The sequence below is a fragment of the Colius striatus genome, chromosome 1 (genome assembly GCF_028858725.1).
Source record: "Colius striatus isolate bColStr4 chromosome 1, bColStr4.1.hap1, whole genome shotgun sequence".
In the NCBI taxonomy this organism is placed as follows: domain Eukaryota; kingdom Metazoa; phylum Chordata; class Aves; order Coliiformes; family Coliidae; genus Colius; species Colius striatus.
This window is the reverse complement of record NC_084759.1, coordinates 167,679,334-167,703,221: the sequence shown is the minus strand read 5'-3', so window position 1 is coordinate 167,703,221 and position 23,888 is coordinate 167,679,334. Positions and strand designations below refer to the sequence as shown.

The 23,888-nt window shown below is 39.4% G+C and overlaps 1 protein-coding gene across 7 annotated transcripts in view; it reads right to left on the bottom strand.

Annotated features, from left to right (window-relative positions):
* Positions 1 to 16,463: 16,463 nt before the first annotated feature.
* Positions 16,464 to 23,888, bottom strand: part of KCNC2 (potassium voltage-gated channel subfamily C member 2) — a 101,201-nt gene continuing 93,776 nt past the window's right edge. The window contains exons 3-4 of one of the 7 annotated variants that reach the window (XM_061996743.1): positions 22,361 to 22,528; positions 16,464 to 16,573 (exon numbers count right to left, since the gene is read on the bottom strand). In XM_061996743.1, the coding sequence (XP_061852727.1) occupies positions 16,464 to 16,573; positions 22,361 to 22,528 (278 nt within the window). Of the gene's footprint in view, positions 16,574 to 17,660; positions 17,725 to 18,435; positions 18,573 to 22,360; positions 22,529 to 23,888 lie in introns of those variants that run through there. The other 6 variants (XM_061996985.1, XM_061996661.1, XM_061996830.1 and 3 more) reach the window with 6 other exon arrangements.

Sequence of the window (23,888 nt, the reverse complement as noted above, 5' to 3'; positions counted from 1 at the left end):
CTTGCATCATTGAGACAGAGCTCTCAATAGCGGAGTTTTGGGTTTGGTTTTTTTTTTTTTGTATAAATGGACTAGTGCACAATTCCTAAATGGCTACAGAAAAACACGTTTAAAAGGCTGTGTGAGGGTCATTTAGGGACTGGAAAATTTCAGAGGGGAACCAGAGACATTTTAGATCGACCCAAGATGAACTGTGGCATTACGGAAAATCTAAAGGTTTGTCACATGTGCCAAAATACAAGTCAAGTGAAACAGTCCATGTTGGTGGTAGATAAAAGGGAAAATCTTGTTAGCATTGGCTTGTTTAACCTGGTGAAAAAAATACTTCTCATTTAGAGATATTTTTCTAAACTAGCAGAATTTCCTTTCTGGGTCTAGCTGTATCCTGTCAAATATTTCACGAGTCATCACTGTTTTTTAATGCATTTATTAGAGTAATATTCATAAAGTTTGGAATTTTGGATTTACATTAAGCAAACACTTCTGCCACTGAATCTCACTGTAACTTCAGTTTAAACTGAGTGAAATCCATCTTTGAATTTCAATGCAGCTTTTCAATCACCACAATAAGAACAAGCAAGTTTTGCAATGGTGAACATTTACCGAAATGCCCTTTGAAGCACAATACAAAGTTGTAGATGCAAACGACTGTAGAAAAGCAAAATTTTAATTGACATATAGTAATGTTTATTCCAGAAATACTCATCCACTGAGGGATATGATTGTTATAATCAATCACAGATAACCACAGACACATGAAACATAAATCACTCACAGACTCTTGTACTCTATACTCACATTAAGCCACATTCAGATCTGTTTTCTTAAGTTAGATAGTATTCCCAAATGCTATCTATATAAACATTTTTGGAACAGAAGCAACGTTCCAAGAAGAATTTGGTCCAGAATATGTGCCTTTGATTTCATGCTTAGACTTTAAATACATTAAAAAACATATATCTATTATTTTCTCCCCAGATCCATTCAAGGAAATAATTTTCCATATCTATTTATATCCTCAAAAACAGCAAGAAAGGCTAAACTTTCAATCTGAATTTTTAGACCTGAATTATTAGTTTTTTGTTTACTCCTTGACTATTTTTCACTTTAAGAGCTGGACAGGTAATCTAGATTTCCTTTCACAGTTACATTTCTAGGACATTAATCTTTCAGGGGCAGACTCTGGATGAGTGGGCTACAGAAAAACTTCAAGACTCAGCATGTTATTTTTCTCTTGCATTTTTGCTGTTTTTTTTCCTGCTCTTCACAAAGATACATTCGTATTTCAAAGATGTCTGCTCTTGGCAAACTGTATATTAAGTGGAGGCTTCTGATGTCTGCACATGACAGCATTCACTAATGCTTTTCCCCCTATTTTTCTTAATCTTCAGCTCCAGTCTTCTATTAGAAGTAATAGATATTTACTTCCTCTTGCATGAGTGCTCTTCACATCTTTGCAATTTCAAAAGAAAATTTCAGTAGACCACTCTGGTGTGAAAATGTGAAAGCAGCTGCCATTTTGATGTTGTTTTGAAGAAAGAAGAAAGATGTGCTTGAGGCCAACCTGCAAGATGGTGTGCAGTTTCATGTGAGTTTTCTGGAAAAATCACATTTCTAAACTTACCTTGCTGCTGATGAGAAAACTTTGAAATAGGGCCAGAAGCTCAAAGGCTGTGTATAAAGCAATATATAGCATTTGTAGTCCTTCAGTCTGATTGATTCCATTAAAGCCATTTACATTTATCTGGTGGCAGAGAGAGTTATATTTGTATAATGTCTCCATGCTGAGAGGCAGAGTGAGACATAAAACCACATAAACTGAAGAAGCATTATTGTCCTTGTACTTCTCTTTGTTTCTTAGTTGTTCCTTCTGCAAATCAACTTTGGTCTGAATACAACAGCAACAATCTAGATCTTCTCACATCCACAGTTAGAGACCTGAATCATCACAGTTAGGACATGAATCATAGGCATATCACATCAAAGGCAAGGACACTGTCTGGGTAGACCTTGATCTAATGTATATCATACTGGTCCCAAGTTTTGTAGTTGAAAGGCCAGTACCAACTCCCTACACTGGTCATGAGCCACCAGGTTTTTCTTCTGTCAATCTTTAAATGAATTTTTAATGTAGCCAACTTGCAAGAGACTTTGTTCATAATTTTTTGAGAACAAGCTGCACTGAGGCTTGGGCAAGGCTGACAGGAAAGCAATTTTTTCTCATCTTTTTCATAGATGGAAGGCTGGAGTTTTTTCTTTTTTTTCCACCCACAGTATATAGGCAGGGTTCTTGGACTTTATTCCATAACATCCTAACTGGGGAGCAGCCCCATACATGGCTGATTTGAGTTCTTTGTTGTGCCATGACAAGCATCTCCCTCATCTTTCATTCCTTATGTCACTGTCCAGTGGGCAAACACCGTGTTTTTGTAGCTTGAAACTCTGCTCCTAACCCTACATGGCAGGAAGAAAAGTCTTCCCTAAAAAAGATTTGCTATGATATGAATAGAATATATGAGGCATTCCTGAAGATTAGGAGTGTTTGAACACTGTTTATACCAGTCAGGGTTGTTTGAGTATGACTATCAGGGTTTTTCTTGCAAAGAGGTTTCTGTGTGTCACACGCAGCAGAACAGCTCATCTCTCTGCAGCACTCATTTCTCAGATTCAGACAGTGTTGAGTTGTTGTGACAAGTAGCACCATGTTAATCTCTGCACAGTTAAAATAGGACTATGTATTGGGCACTGTGCTGTTCCTCTTCATAATAGTGCATGGGGCCCAAGTGATGACTAAAGGCTACTCTCTCAGAAACAGCTCACCTAGAAGCTACAGTAGATTCAGAAAACATTTAGTGATGGAAGTTGGATGCCGACTTTTTATGCAACATCCTGCTTTTGGCTTGCCATCACAGCCTGTTAAAAGCAGCTCATGTGAATCTTGCATGGCTTTCACAAACTGTTTGATACACAAGGGAAGAGACCAAAAATCTTAAGGACCCTTAACTCTGGACACCACCTCTGGGCACACAACATGGTGGCTGGCATAGCCTCTTTCATTATTTCCCAGTAATACATGATGTTATCACTTCTTTACATGCTAGCACCTAAAAATTAATGTTGGGTAAATCTGTATCTTTTCAATGTATAGCAGTGTCTGTACTCCACAAGAGAAAGATGTACACTTTGACAGTGTCAAACATTAAAAGAAAGTAAAACAGAATCATTTTTCTAGTTTTTATGTTGATATGAAAGAAATTAACTCAGTGTGGTCAAGATGAAAAAAATACAATATTACTCATTTGGGATGATTATTGAAAAGGGATGCCTTCCTTTGTTATTATTGCAGCTAGTATGTTTATAAACAGTAAATAAGAATTCTTCTGATGAAAAACTCAGGAAATCAAAACTAAGGAAGTGCACTAATGGATATCTATTATATTACATGAATTCTGCTTAAGTTATTGTTTCTGGGATATATTAAACAGTATTCCAAACGTACAGAGTGCATGTATCCTTGTTCCTTTTCTTGAGAAAAAAATAAAGTGACAGAAATTTCATTTGTAATCCAGGTCCACAAAAAAGGCTTCCAAAGATAGAACGAGTTTGTCTGAATTAAAGCTGGTGGCAGGATGTGAATTGCCCATGTGCCAAAGGAATGGAGCCTGTGGGGATGATGCCTAAGAGCCAACATGTTGAGAGAACATGTACTGAACTGAAAATACCTTTCCTCAGTGGGAGGGGATGTCTCCTGCTATCATCCTTGATGCCCCTTGCTCTCTTGGACCATCAAAAAGCCTAATCCAGTGGTGCCAGCTGACAGACAAGGTTGTGGCTTCCCTCTGATTGTCAAGCAGCTGCGTACAATTCAGTGAAAATCCTTGGCACAAGACAGTAACCCAGGTAGCTCTAAAAATTCAGGGTTAAGCTCTGAAATGCCCAGTCCATTTGCATACATATTGACACTGCACTCACACTGACAAGCACTACTTACTGCACTATCTGATGAGAAGCATAAAAGTCTCTTTTTGGGGAGACAGTTTTATTTTATTGCATGCTGGTAAAGCATGACAGAGGAATTAGCAGTCTCTGGAGCTCCTGAGCCCTGACAGTGCCCTAGTGCTCATGGCTCCACTGTAACCTTCTCATCTGCACCTTGGTGTCTGGCAACATTACATAGGTCATCAGCCGCTCCCCTGAGTGACCTGTGACCAAACCGACTAGCAGCTCCCTCACAGTAGGAGTATTTGACATATACAAGGAAGGGCCTTTTCTTTTCCAAACTATATCTCATCATCTTTTACCCTCAGGCTTTGCATAAGGTTAAGAGTGCCTTTTACCCATGTGCCAGCTCCCCACTACAGAATACCTTATACACAAAGCACCTTTCAGAAGTGGATGAGTAACATTACCCACATTTGTTGAGTTTTTTTAAAGCAGGAGACAGGCCCAGTCACTCACCATTTAAGCAGAGACAGTGCAATAGTTCAATGATCAATATTGGACCAACAGAGCTCTAGTTCCTACATCTTGAGCAGATCTATTCAACCTGTCAGATCAAGAGCACCACATTATTTCAGTGAATGCCAGACTCCTAAATGCTAGCCTCTTCTGTTTTGTCCAGTGGTCTCTTCTGTTTCTTTTTCCAATGCTAAAGAACAGAATAGCCTGACATTTTCAGCTGAGTGAGCTTGTATGGACCAGCAGCAGAGCAGAAGCTTGTAGGAGCACAGCACCCAAGCTCAAAACACTGGTATAGCAAAGAACCACTTCTGTCTGAAGAGTCAAAACTTCTGACAGAAGAAACATGAAGTCAAATAATGCTAGAAGGGAGAATTCCTGGAATCCTTCTTTGAACGTTTGACAATCAGTTGTCCTCAAAACCCATTACCAGAGATCCACAGTGCCAATGAAGGAACAGAATTTCTCACTTGTTTATTTTTTGTCAATTCCTTTGAAGGGGGAGGTGTTCTCTTGTATTATTTGAGTATGCTTTTTAACTGAAGCTCATTTGAAGTTATGTAAAATTAATGGAGAAACAGTGGTGGCCTTGTAATCCTGATGAGGCTAAAGACCACATGCAGCTGGGAAACTGTGAGACAGGACTTGCATTTCAACACCTGCTGCTAGGCTTTTGATGTCTCCTTCAAAATGCTTCAAGTTGGTCTTAAAAGAGAAAATAGTGTTTCAAAAAAAGGAAAGAAAGATTTTCCTATGTAGAAGCTAAACTAGACATTTAAGACTGGCTAATTTGATGTAAAAACATCCAAGCAAACAAGCTCTGTTATTACCTTAAACACAACCAAAAGCAGGTTCTGAGAAAATATGTAAAAGTGGAAAAACTCAAGATTTGAGATAAAGACAGTTTAAAAGTAAAATTAAAAAGAAAAAAAAAAGACTAAATAACCCTCAAAAAACCCCAACAAATACCTGCAAGTGGTGCAAAAAAAACCCCAAAATTTCTCACTACCCGCTGACTGATGCTTAGTTCCGCAAGCAACAGCAGCCCTGGCCAGCTTCCCCTACCCTGCATACTTTTGCTGCTGAGTATAATGTCGTACAGTGGTCTGAGACATCCCTTTGGTCAGTTTGGGTCAGCTGTCTCAACTGTGTCTCCTCATAACTTCTTGCCTACACCCAGCCTGCTTGCTGGTGGAGTAGAGTGAAAAGCAGAAAAGGCTTTGACTACATGTAAGCACTGTTCAGGTCTAGCTAAAACATCCTTGTGTGACCAACACTGTTTTGTTCACGAATCAAAAACGCAGCCCCATACAAGCTTCTTTGAAAAAAAATAATTCTATCTCAGCCAAAACCAATAACAATCCCTTGTGTAAAATGTATATTAACAACTATATCTCTACAATCCATACCTAGCCCACAAAGCCACTTAACAAACCTTGCCTTATTTTTGATCACACTGTTTTGGGCTGGTTGTGGTGACAAAGGTACTTAGTGTCACCTTCATGGTGACACTGCATTACATAGAGCATCAAAGAAGATAGAAAGAACCTCATGAGGACCAGAAATGAAAAGTGGTTTCTTATTTTCAGGCTGGGATGTATTTCCATTGGGATGCACAGAGAGCAAGATAGGGTAGGAAGAAGAGCTGGTGGCTCCAGTGATGACCAGGAGAGGAGAACTCCCCATACCAAGGACACCAAGGAGCAAATGTTTTGCTCTGCCCCATCCTGTGGGATGTTCTGTGCTTTCCCTTGGTCTATAGAAGCCTGATGAAGCCCTGAAAAAAAACACAGGGACTGGGGAGGACAGCAGTCCAGCTTTGTGACAAAGGGCCCAAAGCCTCTGTCTGTGAGCACGAGGGGATATGCAGTGGGCAGTGATGCTGCACCTTGCTGAACTGTCCCATAACCCATCCCTAGGCCGTGGCAACAGCTTTCTCCACTGACCTGCAGCTTCTGCAGCTGCCTATCTCCTTGTGCAACGCTGCCAGGTCACCTCCTGTCTAAACCCACAGTCCCAGCAGATAAGGACGAGAAGGATTTGGCCACTGAAATTGATTTGGGATATACTGTCTTCAGCACTCCCAGTGTCATCCACATCAACCAGGACCCTTGGATGTTGGTGCAGGCAGGCCAGGACATGAACACAGTGACCATCCAGTGCACCATCTGGACCTGCATGAGCCTCCAAATCCAGCTACACAGCCAATGAGCAAAACCACAAACTCCTTCTCTGTCTCTTGGAAATGAAGGCATACTCCTGCAGTGAGATTTTGAGAAGATCCCTTGCCTCCCACTGCCTTGTGTCACATGGTACAATGTACAGTTTATGCAGAGCACATGGTATTGTAAAACAAGATGTCACATTATTCAAACGTTTGGGCCACATAAACTCCATGCAACTGAGGTTGTTTGCTGGAAAGTTGTCTGGCGGAAAAGGACTTGGAGGTGTTGATCAACAGCTGGCTGAACAAGAGCCAGCAGTGTGCCCAGGTGGCCAGTAGGACCAGGGAAGTGATTGCTCCCTTGTAGTTGGCATTGGTGAGACCGCACCTCAAATACTGTGTTCAGTTCTGAGCCTCTCACTACAAGGACATTGAGGTGCTAAAGCGTGTCCAGAGATGGGCAACGAAGCTGTTGTAAAGTCTGGAGAACAAGTCTGATGAGGAGCAGCTGAAGAAACTGGAGTTGTTTAGCCCAGAGAAGAGGAAGTTGAGAAGAGACCGGACCACTCTCTACAACTACCTGAAAGGAGGTCGTATTGAGATGAGAGTCAGTCTCTTCTCCCAAGTAATGAATGACAGGACAAGAGAAAACGGCCTCAAGTTGTGCTAGAGGAGGTTGAGATCAAACGCGAGGAAGAACTTTTTTACCGAGAGGGTTATTAAGCATTGGAACAGGCTGCCCAGGGAAGTGGTGGAGTCATCATCTCTAGAGATATTTAAAAGGCACGTCAATGAGGTACTGAGGTTTAGATAAGTGATGAGCCTGGCAGTGTTAGGTTAGTGGTTGGACTCAATGACTTCAAAGGTCTTTTCCAATTGAAATGATTCTATGATTATATGACATTTCTGATGATGAGACTACTCTGTGAAGCTATGGAGAAGAAGGGAAAGAAGGAGAGGGCTGCAATGTGTTTGGTGCTTGCAGTAGAGCTCTGCTTCCCTGCTATTAGCTTCACAAGTGAAGCCCACAACACAGGAGAGAGCACCCTCATTAAATCCTCAGGACAAGAGGATAGACACATGCTGCAGCAGTGTTGTGGCTATCACATGACACTGCTTCTTGGGTAGACAGGACATTCCAGTTGACTCACTAAAACTTCTGTCAGGGATTGCACAGCTGAGTGTTAAGGTTTGAAAGCCGTTACACTCACCTCATGTACTGCTGCTGGGTCCCAAACAAGGCAGCCTGCTGCAGGAGTGAAGTCAGATCTAGCAACAGCCCCACTGAGGTAAATCCAGCCTCACAAATCACTCCAAGGACTTGCTGTGAGCTACAGACCATTAATTTGGATCATCTCCCATGCTAAGCATATGTCTGCCTGCCTTGCCAGTTGTTACAAAACATCTCACCTGAAAACCTGAGGAAGCATATAACACAGTTTGTCTAGTATTTTCAAACAGATACAGGCAATGCAGAAATGACTGAATGAAAAACTTACCAGTTACTGCCTAAAGATTCAAATACAGGCAAGTCACACAGGCTTCCTGGTAATAAGGACAGCAGAAGTTATGCCTTACTTGAAGGATACTGAAGACTATGAATAAAACGTAATGAACATCTTTTGTCTACAACTAGAAGATAAAAACTTTTCTTAAAGTAAATGCTTATAGTTCCCTTTGAGGGATGTTTATTTCCTGACCTTAATTTAACTAATGCACTATTTTCATTTTACTTATCTTCAGGTCCAAAGGAAATCTGGTATAATAGTAAGCCTTAAAAAAAGGGCAGAAGGAATCATGTCAGTATCTGTTATTATTTTTGATAAATTATTATGTATTCAGCACTCCAATCATTCTGCTCAGTACTATTATATTGATTTGCAAATCAATAGTTCAGTCAATATGTGGTTGGAAAATCTAATTTCTGTATTTGATTTCTAAGCAATCATCTCTTCTCTGTTTTTTGGCAGGTCTCTCTGCAGTGTCCCTGGCACTGGCCATATTCCAGTTGCAAACTGCTCTTCATTCACAGCTGTGTTCCCTTTACACAGCACTTTGTTGTTCCAAAATTTAATGTTCCCAACTGTGGTGGCCATACAGAAAGAGCTTCAGAGAATTGCAAACTCATTCCAAGTTGGGCTGGACCCAACTGCATAAGGCAACATCTCCAACAAGTTTCAGTCAGCTTCACAAAGAGACACAGTCCTCTGCTCCTCTACTTTTGTGATTAAAGTCCAAATTCACTTACCTTGTCCCTTCCCAGCAGCTCTCATGCAGACTACAGCTGCACTGTAATGAAGAGGCATGTATTAAATCTTGTATATAGGATGGACAGAGCTGAAGCTAGGAAAGCTGCAGAAGCAAAGAACAGTGAAGGTACATACAAAGCAAACATGGGAGTAATCTACACAGTGGGTTCAGGAGACTACAGAAGGGAATAAAAGCAAACAACTTTAACTGTGCTTAAGTCTTCTCAGATAGCTAAATGCTCTTTCAAGAAGAGTCTTCAAGTATGCTTGGAGCTCGAGATAGGATGGTTTCAGTCAGAGTTGTATTTTTTGCAATTAACAAAAAAAAAAAAAGGTGAAGAAAGCTTGGAAGTCAGTGTGGAGACATGTAAGACCTGTGTACACCTGAGCAGGAGGCACCTCCTGAGCAGGCTCTGACTGCACACTTCCTTCTGAGAAGGATACAAGTGCTGAAAATAGAAACTGTTTCTAGGGCAGTGAAGGGGGAATAATAATGAAGTAGCCTTGGCACTGCACATCTGTGAGAGAGGGTAAAGCACTAGGAAACAGTGGAACAGGGGCATGTTGCCTCTGCACTGAGCCTCTGTCCCTGCACCAGGAAGGAGACAGATATGGCTTTGTCTGTCAACGGGCACTTGCAGAGATCAATCTGACCCATATTCAATGAGGTATCTAAGATATTGGTAAAATAATTTTCTGGATATGCTTGATCCATCTTCTTTAGCTTTGGAGAAACACAAGCAGCTTGCTTGGTGTAGGCACCAGACATACATGGGACAGATGTGTTGCTACATACTCTGCAGGTGAGTTGAGTGTGGAGGTGACAATCACCTTCTCCTCCTCACCCTTGCACTGGCAAGGGGACGTTGGACATTTCAGATGCAGCATCGAGCCCCGGGAACTCACATGGGCCACTCTGCTGCAGCAGTCAGTGGAGGATAGAAAAGAGGGGAATGGGGCACAGATCAAAGCTACAGCTGCATATCCTTATGCCTACTTGCTCTCAAATCAGAATTGGTGACCACTATGATAAATGAACAATTATTATTATTATTATTATTATTGCTGTTCAGTTGTTATCATTATTGCTGAAATACGTTTGAATACTAAGATATTGGTCATAAATGTCCTAGAAATGTCCATGATGTGAACCAGTTGCTTCTCAAGACCTAGTCTTGCTTAGGTAAGCCAAGGACAGTTTTACCATTAATTTCAGTGAGGACATTTCATGCTGGGAACGTGTTCAGATGATGCCCTATAACTGAGAAAATTCTTCAACCATTACAGATGGATCTATTAATTTTGTGTGCAGGTTCTTCTCCAAGCTCAGTCATAGTGCTGTTAAGCTCTATAATTGCTCCAATATTCACAAATGTAAAGCAAACTTATCAAGGGCCGAGTAGAGGTTATGAACAGTAGTAACTAAATAAATTTTGTTGCCATGATTTCCAAGCAAAATTAAGAAGAACAGGTTCATAACTGGAAAATTTACAGTAAATGTCAAGACACTGACAGACGGAAAGATCTGTATTTTTACATGCACCAAATTCTCTAACAGTTCAAGAAAACTTTTTCCTTCAGTGCTCCCTCTACTCCACTTTCTAGTGTTCCACTTCAGAAGAAATCTGATTTTTAATGCTGGAAAAATGCAAAAAGTATTACTAAACAATGGTATCATTTTAAGACCTTCAGAGTGCCAAAAACTGCATTGTACTGACAAAATTCGTGGGCATGAAGAAATTAAGATTTTTGTAAAACCCCATTGCTGCATTTAGTCACAAAGCAAGGAAATCCCCATAAGGAAATGAAAATCCATTCTATATTTAGCATCAGCTTAATAGGATAACATGGCTATGGTTTACTATTGTTGAGATTGATGGAGTTCTGCATTGTTTCATTGTAAAGACCAAGCTTCTTAGAGAAGTCTGATCTTGCTTCTTTTGCAAATAAGCTGTCTCAAGGTCAACAGAAACAACTTCCACTTTCTTCTTTTGGTAGCTCATTATCTTATACAAGTCTAATGCTTCTCCGAGAAGGCCAACACAAAATCATCTGCATTCTGTGATTTAAAGAGGTGCCTCTACCTTTCTGCAAGACAAAGATGAATTTCAACCATCTATTACAGTCCCAGTATTTCCTAAGCAGTATTTTTGTTTTTCATATTACAATTCATGTTTACAGACCTATAGGAGTCACCACCATTCTATAGAGAAAATATTTACCTTGAAAGAGTACTCTTTGCCTTGCCCTAGCATCCTATCTCCAAATCCCATATGGGGAGAAACTGGAAGAGTACAGGAAGATTGCCAGAGCACAGGGATGCAACCAAGACAGTTAAAGCCCTTCTAGAATTAAATCTAACTAGGAAAGTTAAGGAAAATAAGAAGGTTTTTCTCAGGTACATCAGCAGCAAAAGGAAAATTAAGGGGAATGTAGGCCCGTTGCTAAACACAGAGGGTGCCTTAGTAACAGAGGATGCAAAGAAGGGCAAACTACTGAATGTCTATTTTGCTTCAGTCTTTACAGCTAAGGCCAGCCCTAGGGAAGCCCAGTCCAGCAAGGATAGTAGGATGGCCTGGACAACGGAGGACTTGCCCTGGGTGGAAGAGGTTAAAGACTTGCTGGTCAAGCTTAACATTCATAAGTCAATGAGTCCTGATGGGATGCATCCGAGAGTGCTGAGGGAACTGGCTGATGTGGCTGCTAAGCCATTCTCCATCATTTTTGAGCAATCATGGAGGACAGGTGAAGTGCCCGAGGACTGGAGAAAGGCCAATGTCACTCCAGTCTTCAAAAAGGGCAAGAAGGATGACCCAGGAAGCTACAGGCCGGTCAGCCTCACCTCCATTCCTGGAAAGGTGATAGAATAACTCATTCTGAATGTTATCACTAAACATATGAAGGAAAAGATGGTTATCAGAGAGAGTTAATATGGCTTCACCAAGGGGAAATCCTGTTTGACCAGCCTGATAGCCCTCTATGAGGCCACAACTGGCTGGCTAGATGAGGGGAGAGTAGTGGATGTCATCTACCTTGACTTCAGCAAGGCTTCTGACACTGTCTCCCACAAAATATTCCAATTTCTTTTTTTAAAATATGCTAGAATATTGCCATCTTCGCACACTAAGCTGTGAAAGTAGGAATCTGAAATCTGTCAGTTGTTCATCAACATGTCATTAGGAAAAAATATGAGTGGAGGCCCCAGCAAGATGGGAGGAAAAAAGATAACCTCTACCTCCTCCCCCCATCAACAGCACAGGGGGTTAGGGAATGGGGGATGTGGTCAGTCTCTCACAGATGGGCTCTGATGCTTCTTTCTTCTGAGAGAAGGACAACTCCTCACATTCTTCCCCTGCTCCAACAAAAGGTCCCTCCTCATGGGAGACAGTCCTAACGAATCTCTCTGACATGAGTCCTTCCCAATGACTGCAGCTTCTGCTCACAAACTCCTCCAGCGTGGGACTCCTCTGCAGCAGCAGCATCCCAGGCACCTTCTGCTGCAACGTTGCCCTCCCACAAATTCACAGCCTCCTCTGGGCACAGTCAACATCCCTGGCATGGGGTCCTCTATGTCCTGCCAACAAATCTCAGCTTCACCACTCCTCTCCACAGGTGGCAGAGGGACAGTCTGCCATTTCCCCGTGGGATGCAGGAGAGTCTGCTCCAGCACACCTCCTCCTCTCTGCCTTCACTGACCTTGGGGTCCACACGGTCACTTTTCTCTCCTTCAACTCCTTCCACCACCACCATCCGGAAAAGAAGGGACAGAAGAAGGAAGGAACAGGAAGAAACCTCCTCTTCTGGCTGCTGCTTAAAAACTGATCATGGAAGCACCTAATTGGCTCAGCCCCAGAGTGGGTCTGGCTCAGAGCTGGGGAGAGTTTCAAGCAACTTCTTACAAGAGCCATCTTTACAGCCCCTTCCGCCTTACCAGAAATGGCTCCACACAAACTCATGGCAAGTGTTCACATAGAATTAGCGTGTGAAAGATCCCTGACTCTGGGACCAAGAATCTGACACTTCTGCAATTTCAATATCCCAGGGATATTCAGTTAAGTAGTAGGGGAAATGCTGGTAATGACACACCAGCCAGGTACCCAATAACCAACAGAAACATCTCAGTATTTACTCATGACTCAACTCTCAATTTTAAAAACCATCATTATTTAAAGAACTTGTCTCTTTAGAAATTAAATAAATATTTCCAAGAAGATATAATGCATCATAAAAATATTAATATTTCTGATAACTTTAACCTGATGGAAACCTCTGCTTTTTTTGTAATTTCTTCCCAGTTAGTATTCAAAGGCTCTATTATGGAGTCATTCAAGCCACTGCTTGTAATACAGCATATTAATATATTCATTTTCTCTTCCTAGTAGCAGTTTTCCATTCCAATTTCCTTTATCTGACGTCTGCAAGATTTATTCTAGTGATAAAATGCCCTCTTCTTTCATACAGTTAATTCATTCATGACTTTTAAAATTCATATCTTCACATTAAATATGCTGGTAAGTTTGCTCATGTCAGATTGGTCCCTTCTCCCTCTAATTTTCAGCAACCCATCTAAACAGAAGCTTCCTTAAATTTCCTTTTAACAGTTTTAATTTAATCCAGACCTTTTGCAAGAGAACTTTTAGGAACAATCATTGTTTCACACATGAAAAGGCCCCCTGACATACAGCATTATATTAATTATCATTAGCTGCACACTTGTTGGGAATTCTTGCATCACTTTACTGTATACACCTATAACACTCATGATACAGGGTCTCAACGTTTTCTAGAACAGCAACATTTTCTCAATGCTGAATGAAGCCCCATCAGAAAAATACCTGCATTCAAAGTCCCACAGTCCCAGAATCTGCTTATCTTCATAACATACCATAGTTTTTGAATTTCTGCACCAACTCTTCTGATGCACTAGTTTATCTTTCAAAATGTGACAATTTTTTACATTTTGACCTTAAAAGCTTAAAAGGAGAACAGGCAGCAGCCTTTTCTAAATTGTCTTAATGCAGTTTCTAAACTCATTGCTCTTTTAACTATTATCTAGTTTTGATTTCTAACCCTCCAGTCTTACTTGTACAAGTGTTAAATAAGGTTTTGGACTCTTAAAGCAGGCCCAGAAATACTCACAACCACGCGTTGGTAAATATTTGATCCCCAGGATACCCACACTCACATAGCATCTTCCTGCTTACAGAGAATTCCTTCCTCCAGGAGCAGTTTGGGTTGTGCAGGGCTGAAGGCCTCTGGGGGCTTGGCTAGTTCTGCTCAGTGTAAGCACGTTGCATTCTGAGGACTTCCTTTAGAAAAGATCATTGTAGCTACTTCTTTTAAAAAGATGGCCAAAAGAGGAAGTGAATGTAAAGTGCTGCTGATCCTTTACGTGCTGAGACATAAAAACCACATTACCCTGAGGAGTGAAGTCTAGGTTCAATGCCTTTCTCAGTCTGAGAAAGTAAAACCTTGGTGGCCTGCCTCCCATAAAAATGCACGTGCATCCCTTCTTGGGCCCAGAAGCAGCAGAAACACGTGAGAGATTACTCTTTGACATCTGGTGGTTAAGCCAATTCTTCCTCTGAGGATACTCAAATTTGGGTTATTGTCACAAGATGCATGAATAGTTACTAGATTCACCATCTCTTTGTCTTCCCAGTGTGTTTTAAAGGAAAACATTTAACCATAGGCCTGGTTCTCTAGGGGAAAAATGTGTAGCTGCTATCGGGATAATCTGGACTCAAGGTCTTGTGTCAGTGGAGGTCCTTCTAGGCTTAGGTTCCTTACCATATAGAGACAGTAGAGGATATCAGATACCATCTGATCATCAGTGTTTTTCAATAGTTTCATCCAGCACAACACACCACCTTGTCTGCATACCATTTGGGGCTCCTCACCATCCCCATGTATCACTGAGGAAACCCAGACACTTCTCTGTGGGTGATTAGGGGTAGACAATCAGACCTGTGTGGCTAGAGATGACTGTGAGTCTTGTCCTGACAAACCACTACACCTCTTCTTCAAATGGGTACTGTTCACAGGTCACAACTTTTAACCTTTGGGCATATTCAGCACACTGAGCTTTCGTAGCACGTCATAACACATTTCCCAAAACTTGAACATCTCTTGATCGCCTTTTCTGGAACCTTTCTTACGTTCCAGTATCTTTTACAAAATATTTCAGTAACAATCTCCCAGATCATGTGTACAGCTGTACTAGCACCTTCACTTCTCTCAGATACTGTGATCATGTGTTTGAGGATTTCACTGGTTGCCCTAAATACAGTATTGGATGAGGAGTTTTAAGCATCCATTTATCATCTTTGTTTTAGGCTGACATGACATCAGGATGCAACAGAACTGCCTTGAGTCTGACAGTATCTAGCCCATTCACAACTTCTGCACGAGGCATAGGGTCATGAGCAAGAAGCAATATTTTAAATTATCTTAGAAGCCAGCTCATGATAGTTTTTTAATTAGCTCCTCATGTAATCCAGGAAAGTGGTTTGAAAGCTGAGATGTCCAGTGGCAGGCAGGGGACCAAACAGTTAAAAAAAGCGCACAAGCCACTTCAGAAGATATGTTCCAAGTTTCTCCCCAGGTCTTTTGCCTTTTATTCTCCAATTCAGGTATTACATTTCCACTGGTTTTCACCAGGATTGTGCATGCACCTTGACATGTTCACAGAAGTTCCACGATACAGAGTTTCACAAGTGGGGTAGGTCCCTACAATTGGGACACTAGGGTGACAAAACAGATTCTGGAGAACTTCCCGCTGAATAAGATGGAGAGAACATAATTACCACATCGTAGCACTACAATGCTTCATAAACATAGAATAGACTAGATCCATTTACCACAAAAATCACAGAAAGTAACTGATCAAAGAATATCTCTTTTATGTAAAATATACATTTGTAAGATATAACTTTAAAACATCTTTTAGACTTATGTTGGGTTTGAAATACTTTGAATTAAAAAAAAAAAATAAACCAAAATAGTCTTGCTGCCAGAATTTTATTTCTTGTAATACTTATAGTTTGAGGTAACAATGGAAGAAGACTGTGTGCTGTGAACAAAGTCGGTGATGTTTGTCTGCAGTCACATTTCTGTTAGCAAAGTGAAAAGTAAACTTAAGACTTGGCATGTACACTAGAATTTGTACAAATATGGCAAACTGAGAAAGCAAGGACTTATGCAAATCTACTCTGCTCATATTTGTGACCTTTGCAAAATATACCATTATTATGACAGAAGTCAAGACAGATGTCGTTTACATCACTATCATTATTAAGTGTGTGTCTTTGTATGATTCACAGCACAACTTACTGCAAGAACCAGGAAGAATACATACAGGGGTGTGGGTCTTTGCATGGAGCCTTAGCAATGATGACTTGATTTCAGCTTTCCTTGATATAGATAAAACCTGATATTCCATGCATACACGTTTTATTTACAGCTGACTCATCAACAGTGACTAGTCACCCCTTCCTCTGGCAGCAGTAATCATAAGCAGTCTTTAATCTTCTTTAACAAGCTCTACTTTGCATGTAAAGTCTCAGCAACCTCTTCAAGGCGCGAGTTGTTTATCAAGGCCCATTCAGCAGCAGCAGTCTCTTTCCAGTACAGTCCTTGGTATGGCTAAATTCCATTGTCCCTTTTTCAGCAGTCAAAAATCCATGACAAATTCTGTACAACACTGTAGTTAATATAACAGCAGCACCAGATAGTATATTAATTCCTTTGCTAAAAGCTGTTTGCAATTATCTCTCTATTGACAATATTTTACCAAAACTAAATCAATGTACATCTCTAAATATCAGAAATGTATACTTTGATAAATACATTATTGTACAAGGATTCTGACATGCAGGTCATGCTATTGTGCTAGGCTATATACAGAATAATGTTACATGGTCAACAATAAGTTCTATTTCTTTTCCTAACAAAAAATAAAACATGACAATCAGGGATTATTCAACAATCTCAAGGATCTCTTAATATTTGGGTTGTTATGGTCTTCCCCATGTAGTTGTAAAACTCTATGGTTTGGGGATATTTTTCCTCACCAGACCAGAACATTAAATCTGCCATTGCATTTGTCCTGTTGTATAAATAGAGGTTAATATTGGATGAAAAAGCCGCTAGAGGAGATAAAGTTTCAAAACTGTAACGAATGCTGGTTGCTAGGAAGAAGATTGATGCAATAGGCAACCGGTCAGTACTATAAAGTCATTACTAAATCCCATTTGAAAAATCTTCAGACTGCTCACGAGTTAGTCTAGGCAATACTAACTTGCACTTGAAAAATAGAGATATTTGTATCTAGAAATGTTAAGTATAGTCCGTATGAAAAAAAAAAAAATAACAAAAAAGAGAAAAGGAGAAAAATGTCCTCAGTTAACCATAAAAGAGGGGGGCATTTTAACAGTATCTCTGTGCTTTATGGAGACAGATGGAGAATACAGTAGACAGGTTGCAAAACAGACAGACAAACAACATATAGGACAAAGCACCTCAAAAAACATTGACTGAATAAATTTTTGAAGCTCATGAGCCAGAGGTATAAGGCTGGTCAAATACCCAACTTGAGAAGTACTACCCTCTTACAGTGGTACAAAAAAGCCCCCAATAATCTCAATTTTACTTGGTACTCAGCCTCTGAAAGTGTTGAAGAACCCTGGAGTAGAGAAATTACTACAATACCAAGCAGCACTTGCTAGCTTAAAATTGCAAGTCTGGATGGCGTTTACCTTTCTTGCATGTTTTGTGCCTTCCCCAAGCCATTAAGAAAGAGATCTGGCTTCTGCTTGCGTGTAACCAGTAATGACAACCTCTTTGCAGTTATCTGTGTGCAAACAACCGGAGACATTCAGAACTCTGATACAACAATCCAGTACTGAAGTAAGTTAATCACAAAATAAAGCCATTTATAAACAAGTAGATCATTAAAAAATAAAGGAAAAAGTTAAACAAAGAAAAACAATCCCACATGCAGACCAGTTTATCAGTGCTTTCATTTCAGCAGGATGGTACAATGTGAGAACATACATCCAGAGCCCTCTGTGGTCTCCGCGATCGGCAACACAGTTTGTCAGATGATGGAGACAGGATGGTCCATGCAAATGAGCAGACCCAAGTCACACTGTGTGCAACCAAGACACGATTCCAGACATCTTCAGAATGGATTAGAGTCACAAGAAATGGAGGTTCAATGGAGTGACTGACAAGTAGTTGGAAGCACATTATTTTAAATAAATCTCCCTGATAATATGCTTATTTATTGAATATACTGGCCAATGGCATCCACTAACTGTCCTTTTATTGCCACAAGAAAGTCAGACAATATAGTAGATAAAAGGAGAAGCGCTACCTTAGGTAATCTTCAAAAGCCAAGATAAAAATCTTCAGTTACCTTAGTGGCATTTCTTACTAGTGACAACTGTATCATGCAGGACTTATACCATATTTGTGGAGCCTATGGTTAATGCTACATTTATTTCCAGTATGTGGTAAATAGTATTTGAATTAATCTTATATAGCCGATTGATGCCATCGGGTTTACAAGATAGAAGGGATGGGAGACCGAGAGCGCCTTAGAGGACAAGGTGAGCTGTAGGGTGATGTTACTGGAGACAGTCGCAGAGCATTGCCTGTCAAGCCAGCTATGTTGTTTAAGCTTCGAGATTTTTCATAGCCTTGTATGAGAAAATGCACAGACATCAGTTGAATTCAGCCAAAAAAAATAGACAAAGACAAACAATACAATGTAATGTAATCCAAGGAGTTATCTGGGACTTAGAGGGAATCTGCCTGCAAAAAGAACTCAATGTCGAGACACACTACTACCAAAAGATATTATTAAACAAAATTATTTACAAATTAATGCAGCTATTCTTTCCCATAAAATTAAACAGATCATCACACAAGAAGTCTGACCTGCTCCTTCACATCCCTTCTTGCACTCAGTGCCGCTCTATTGGCTTCAGCAGGGTTGCAGAGAGTGCAAGATAAAGGATCCCAACAGAGTTACTGGGTGAGTTATCTGGCTAAGCATAATCAAAATCCCATTAAGACAGACTATAAAAACTGTTAAAATTATTTAATCTCTGCTAAACCAAATTCCTTAGAAAGGATGATTCTTCTTTAAAAAATAAATAAAACAAACCCCAGACAAAGTGCATACAGTATGTGTAAATCATTTCTGCAGAGGATAATATGTGAAAGAAGCTCCATCTTCAGAAATATTAACTCTAAGATTTTGCATCTAATATTAAAGTATAATGAGATAGCAGAGTTTGACATATTTGCAGATGCCTCCTGATTGGTAATTTTAAAACACCATATTCGCACTCCTTCTCCAGCTGACTCAAATTAAATAAATGGTATTAATCCACATAAGCAAGTAGTAAATAATTAATCATGAAATGAGGCAACCACAAAATGCTTCACAATTTGGAGGGAACACTGCACTCGTAGATATTTCTGTTCACATATATCATGAGGTGTAGCTACCTACTTTTTGCTACAAATAGATTGTTTTCACCTTGCAGAGGCTATGCTGTAAAGTGATGGAAAAGCATTGCTATTCACTGCATCATTGTCTTCATACTCAAGTATTTCCAACTGCACTTGAATAAGGCCATTGATGAAGGAAAAGATCAGGCCATCAGTCTGGAGAGAGACATCAGCAAGGAAATACAACAAAGATGAAGCCTGACAGGACCTTGCTCCTCAAGTAAATGGATACATGCTTCACTACAAGCATGAGAAGTCTCATTCTATTCAATAGCACTGCCTATTTCCTCGAAAACAAATATGCATCTGGATATTCATCAGGTTAAAACATTCAGGTATAAATTGCTTAGAGTGAATTATTGAGACTTTTCTCATAGAAACTATAAAATGTCAATGACAACACAGCTACACGTTACGTGGGATGTCACCAAACACTTTTTTTTTCTTGTTGTAATAGTAACTGGTTAAAATTCCAGATCCCTAGGTAACAAGACAGATAACAGACAGTTGTTAGCATCTTCAGATAAAAATTATACCTTAGTTTCTTTCCTAATGACAATTAACATGTTTCCTACCTATTGAGAATTGCATAGTATAACACTATACTTAAAGCAATGTATAACCTCATGTCTGCTAAAACATTGTGCAATGTTATCTCCAGATTGCAAGGGCAGATGCTTTACAGACTTGTGAGACACTACAAAAATAGTCTCCAATTTCTCAGTTTTAATCAGTATTTACACAGATTAGGAAGAATCATGTTTGAAAGGGGAATCGAGGGGAAGAACGTTGCTAGTGTACATATTTAATCTCCCCTGTAAACATAAAGCTTACAAAAAGAAAAAAAAATCAAAATAATCAGGTAGCTTCTTTACACATAAACTAAGAAAGTATGTCTAAAACATTTTTTTCCTGCTACTTTCCTAATGATAAAAGCAAAGAACTGAAAAAGGAAGATGGTTAAGATGATAAAGAAAACAGGAACTCCTAAAAAATGAAAAACAGATATATGAGATGAATAGAGATAAAGGCATGATCCAAAATCAGTACTTTCTAGGTATTTTTGTGGGGCTTGGATCAGCTTTGAATCAATATTATCTTAGAGATGGAGAGAAGGTGTTAATGCAAAAAAAGCTCAGAATAAATTATTATTGAATACAACCAAAAACCAATCAAGGAACCAACCAAACAACCAAAAGAAGAAAAGGGAAAAAATAAAACAAAAAGGTGGTTGACTTGAGGTGTGAACTAAATTCAAGTACTCAAAACAATTGGATGCTACTGGAAGATGTTTTCTGCTTATGAACTAGCTCCACTACTCTGTGTAAAATAAATCTGACAGTCAGTAGCTAAAACATTTCAGCCTAGACTAAGGTTATCATCAGAGCGAATCAAAGAGCACATTTCTCATTGTGAAAGTGCCAGCACTGAACTCAAGCCCCATTTTTTTAGTAAAAGCTATGAAACCACTTCCTCTTGAATCTTGGTTTTGAAATGAAAATGTTCACGTGGTCTCAATATATACTCTATTGTTATACGAATATGTCTGTAGTAGGTGATTGGTAACTTGTTTTATTTCTTATCTGTTCTAATTATGGTTACTGCCAAGTGAACAGTACTCAAAATATTTTACACTAAAATTCCTAAAAGAAGTCAAGAATCTTATCTTGCAAGATGCCACAGCAATCTGCCTTATTCAAGTGTTCCTGACCTCTTCAAGAACTGGACTCCTACTATTAGAGACATTTTAAATACTAATTGTTGAGACAACAGTGTGAGATATATGCTCAGTGGAAAACACCCTAAATCTGTGCAAAAATATGTTTACAACTAATTGCCATTTAACCTAAACATTACATATAGGAATATGTAAAACGCAGGAGCATAGAGACCATTGTACTCTCTACAAACACCATGCATATCAAACTCTGGTTGCATATCTGCCTTCACGGGTTTAATTTACCGAGTTCATGCTTTTGAAATGTAACAGAGCATTTGCAGAATAAATCAAGATAATTCCTTTAGGGTCTATGGCTGGCTGGGACAGCTATGTTTACATAAAAAGTTGAAAAACAAGTTGGGGGAAAAAAAAAAGGCAGAAACATCTTAACCAAAATGTTTGTCCAGTGCCACATGGCTACTGCAGATGAACTCTCAGGTGAATAATTGCACATCAACACTCAGGAACATGAAACTTGTTGGAATGATACGATTTGCCAAGAAACCTAAGCTATTCTCATCTAAGGAAATGGCAAGTCCACCTCTAGCATGTATGGTGATACATACGATGAAAGAAGGTTTTTCACACTCTACCTGGGGATCCTAATCCTACTGAACAGTGAGTAATAAGCTTTGAAGAGGCTGAATAATGCGAAAGGCATTTTTAGCACCTTGCAAGATCAAATACTGTTTAGTGAAGTTGATTTCTGATGGGGCTAGACAGTCACCTTTTAGCATCAGTGATGTATTACAAAGAGGAAATATTTTGTGGCATTATAAACTAAAACTTTTCTTTGAAATAAATCCAAATAGCATCTATTATGATATGCATCGTTGTGTTCAGAACAAAAATGTTGCTTACTTCTGACATTTTAACTTTTTAAGTGTAACTTATTCAGCTGTAATTTTTACTAAGTTATTAATTGTCTTTTAGAATGACAAATGGTATTGAGTTATGAGTGATTGAATGAGCAAGGTCTGAATTGCAGGCTTTTCCGTTAAACATAACAGACAAATGAAGACACAAGTGAAAAGAGGGTCCAACATCAAGCACATTTTGTGAAGACTAAAGGAGATGAATGTTTCTAAAAGGAAAGCAGGAAAATAGTTACTAGGAAAAAAGAAAAAAGATACATTGTGAGTACAGTCTTTCCTCTAAGAGCATTGTGCACATTATTTTACTGTAAGATTGTTTTTAACAAGCACACTGCTGAGGAACCTTTTATGATCTAACGAAAGAAGTCCATACCTTTCCTGATCCCTCCATCAGTAGCACACGTGTAATCACCTGTTGTCAGTAGGAAACATGTTCCCCCTCTTCTGTTTTTGTCTCTTGTACTAGAGCGTCTGATGGGAGGGAGCCTTTCACCAGGTGAGAGTGGCTGCTCACTTCCTGCACTGTCTTCACCTGATAACACTGGTTAAAGCACCATGCCCATTTACAGACAATAATGAATGAGGAAATGAGACATCACAAAGAGCTTATGCTGAATGCTGGATATTCCCATCACTCAAAAAGTAGTTACAAGGTAAACCATTAGCAGAAAACAAGATTGCAATTCACCATTAAGCAGTACAAAATGGCAAAAAGTATCTTTTTATTTAAGAACAAATGATCTTCAGGCTTTCTAGTTATTTTTTAAAATCTCATATAAAGTTATACTAAACTAACATGAAATCAGAAATGCTCAAATCAAGACTCAGTTAGTTGCCTGTTATGGACTGTAATTCTTCAAGGTACAGTCAGTCTTAGATATTTCAAACAAGTATTTACTCTTTTGGTTATCCTTTTTGCTAGGGAAGAGCTCATGTTATTCATTTTTACTTTAATATGTTGTTTAGCATATTTTAAAGATAACTCCTCCCCCAGAAGGGTTAATTTTTAAATGTTTGACACTAAAACTTGTTTAATAACACACTGCTTTCATTTCTATATTTATAATGTTTGCACTGCTTGTCATTATAAGTATCCAACATTAAATGCTGTCTTTGGTCTCTGAGGGTTTTTTTTTTTTTTTGCCAGACGGCAAAACTCTTCTCTCTTCTGATTTGACACTCCCCAAGGACTCTCTTTTTTAAATTATCTACCATTTCAGATGCAGGAAACACTTCAAGAGAAAAAAAATCTCTGCTCAGTATAGCACATAACAGGTAATAGCATACTTTTAATTTCAGTCTTACCTTTGCATTTAAACCTGAGCATGTGTTTTCCTGAACTGATAAAGGAAGGGCTATATTCAGTCTGGAAGTTTTGCACAGCATGTCTAGTGACTCTAACAGCATTTGCCACCATAAATAAAGCTACAGTGCATGATGTAAGAGGTGGCACTACTGAAGAGAAAGTTAACAGTTTAAAATGACTCCTTTTTGCAAATCTGCTTTCTCTCTGACTTCAAGGATTATAACACATCATAAATAAAGTTGCAGACACAGAAAGGTGTCTCATTCCTCTATCACACTAGGCCTCCTCCATTCCAGAATACCTTTAGTAGGATCTGATGGCACGAAAAAGCTGTTATGTTAGTACATTTTAAAGATGATGTCTGAAAGTGGGTATCAGTCAAAGAACTGTAAAACTAACTGTATTTCACCCTCAGCGTGAGTCTTTCCATGGGCTTCCATCTTAAATATATTTAGGATGTTCAAAAAGCTTTGTTAACTTTGTGAACACTCACTCAGAGACTGAAACCGAGCTGCTTTGAACATAAATGCTATTCAGTAACAGAGCAGCAGACCAAAGACAGATATTGTTCAGAGATCAATTTTCCAGACTCCTC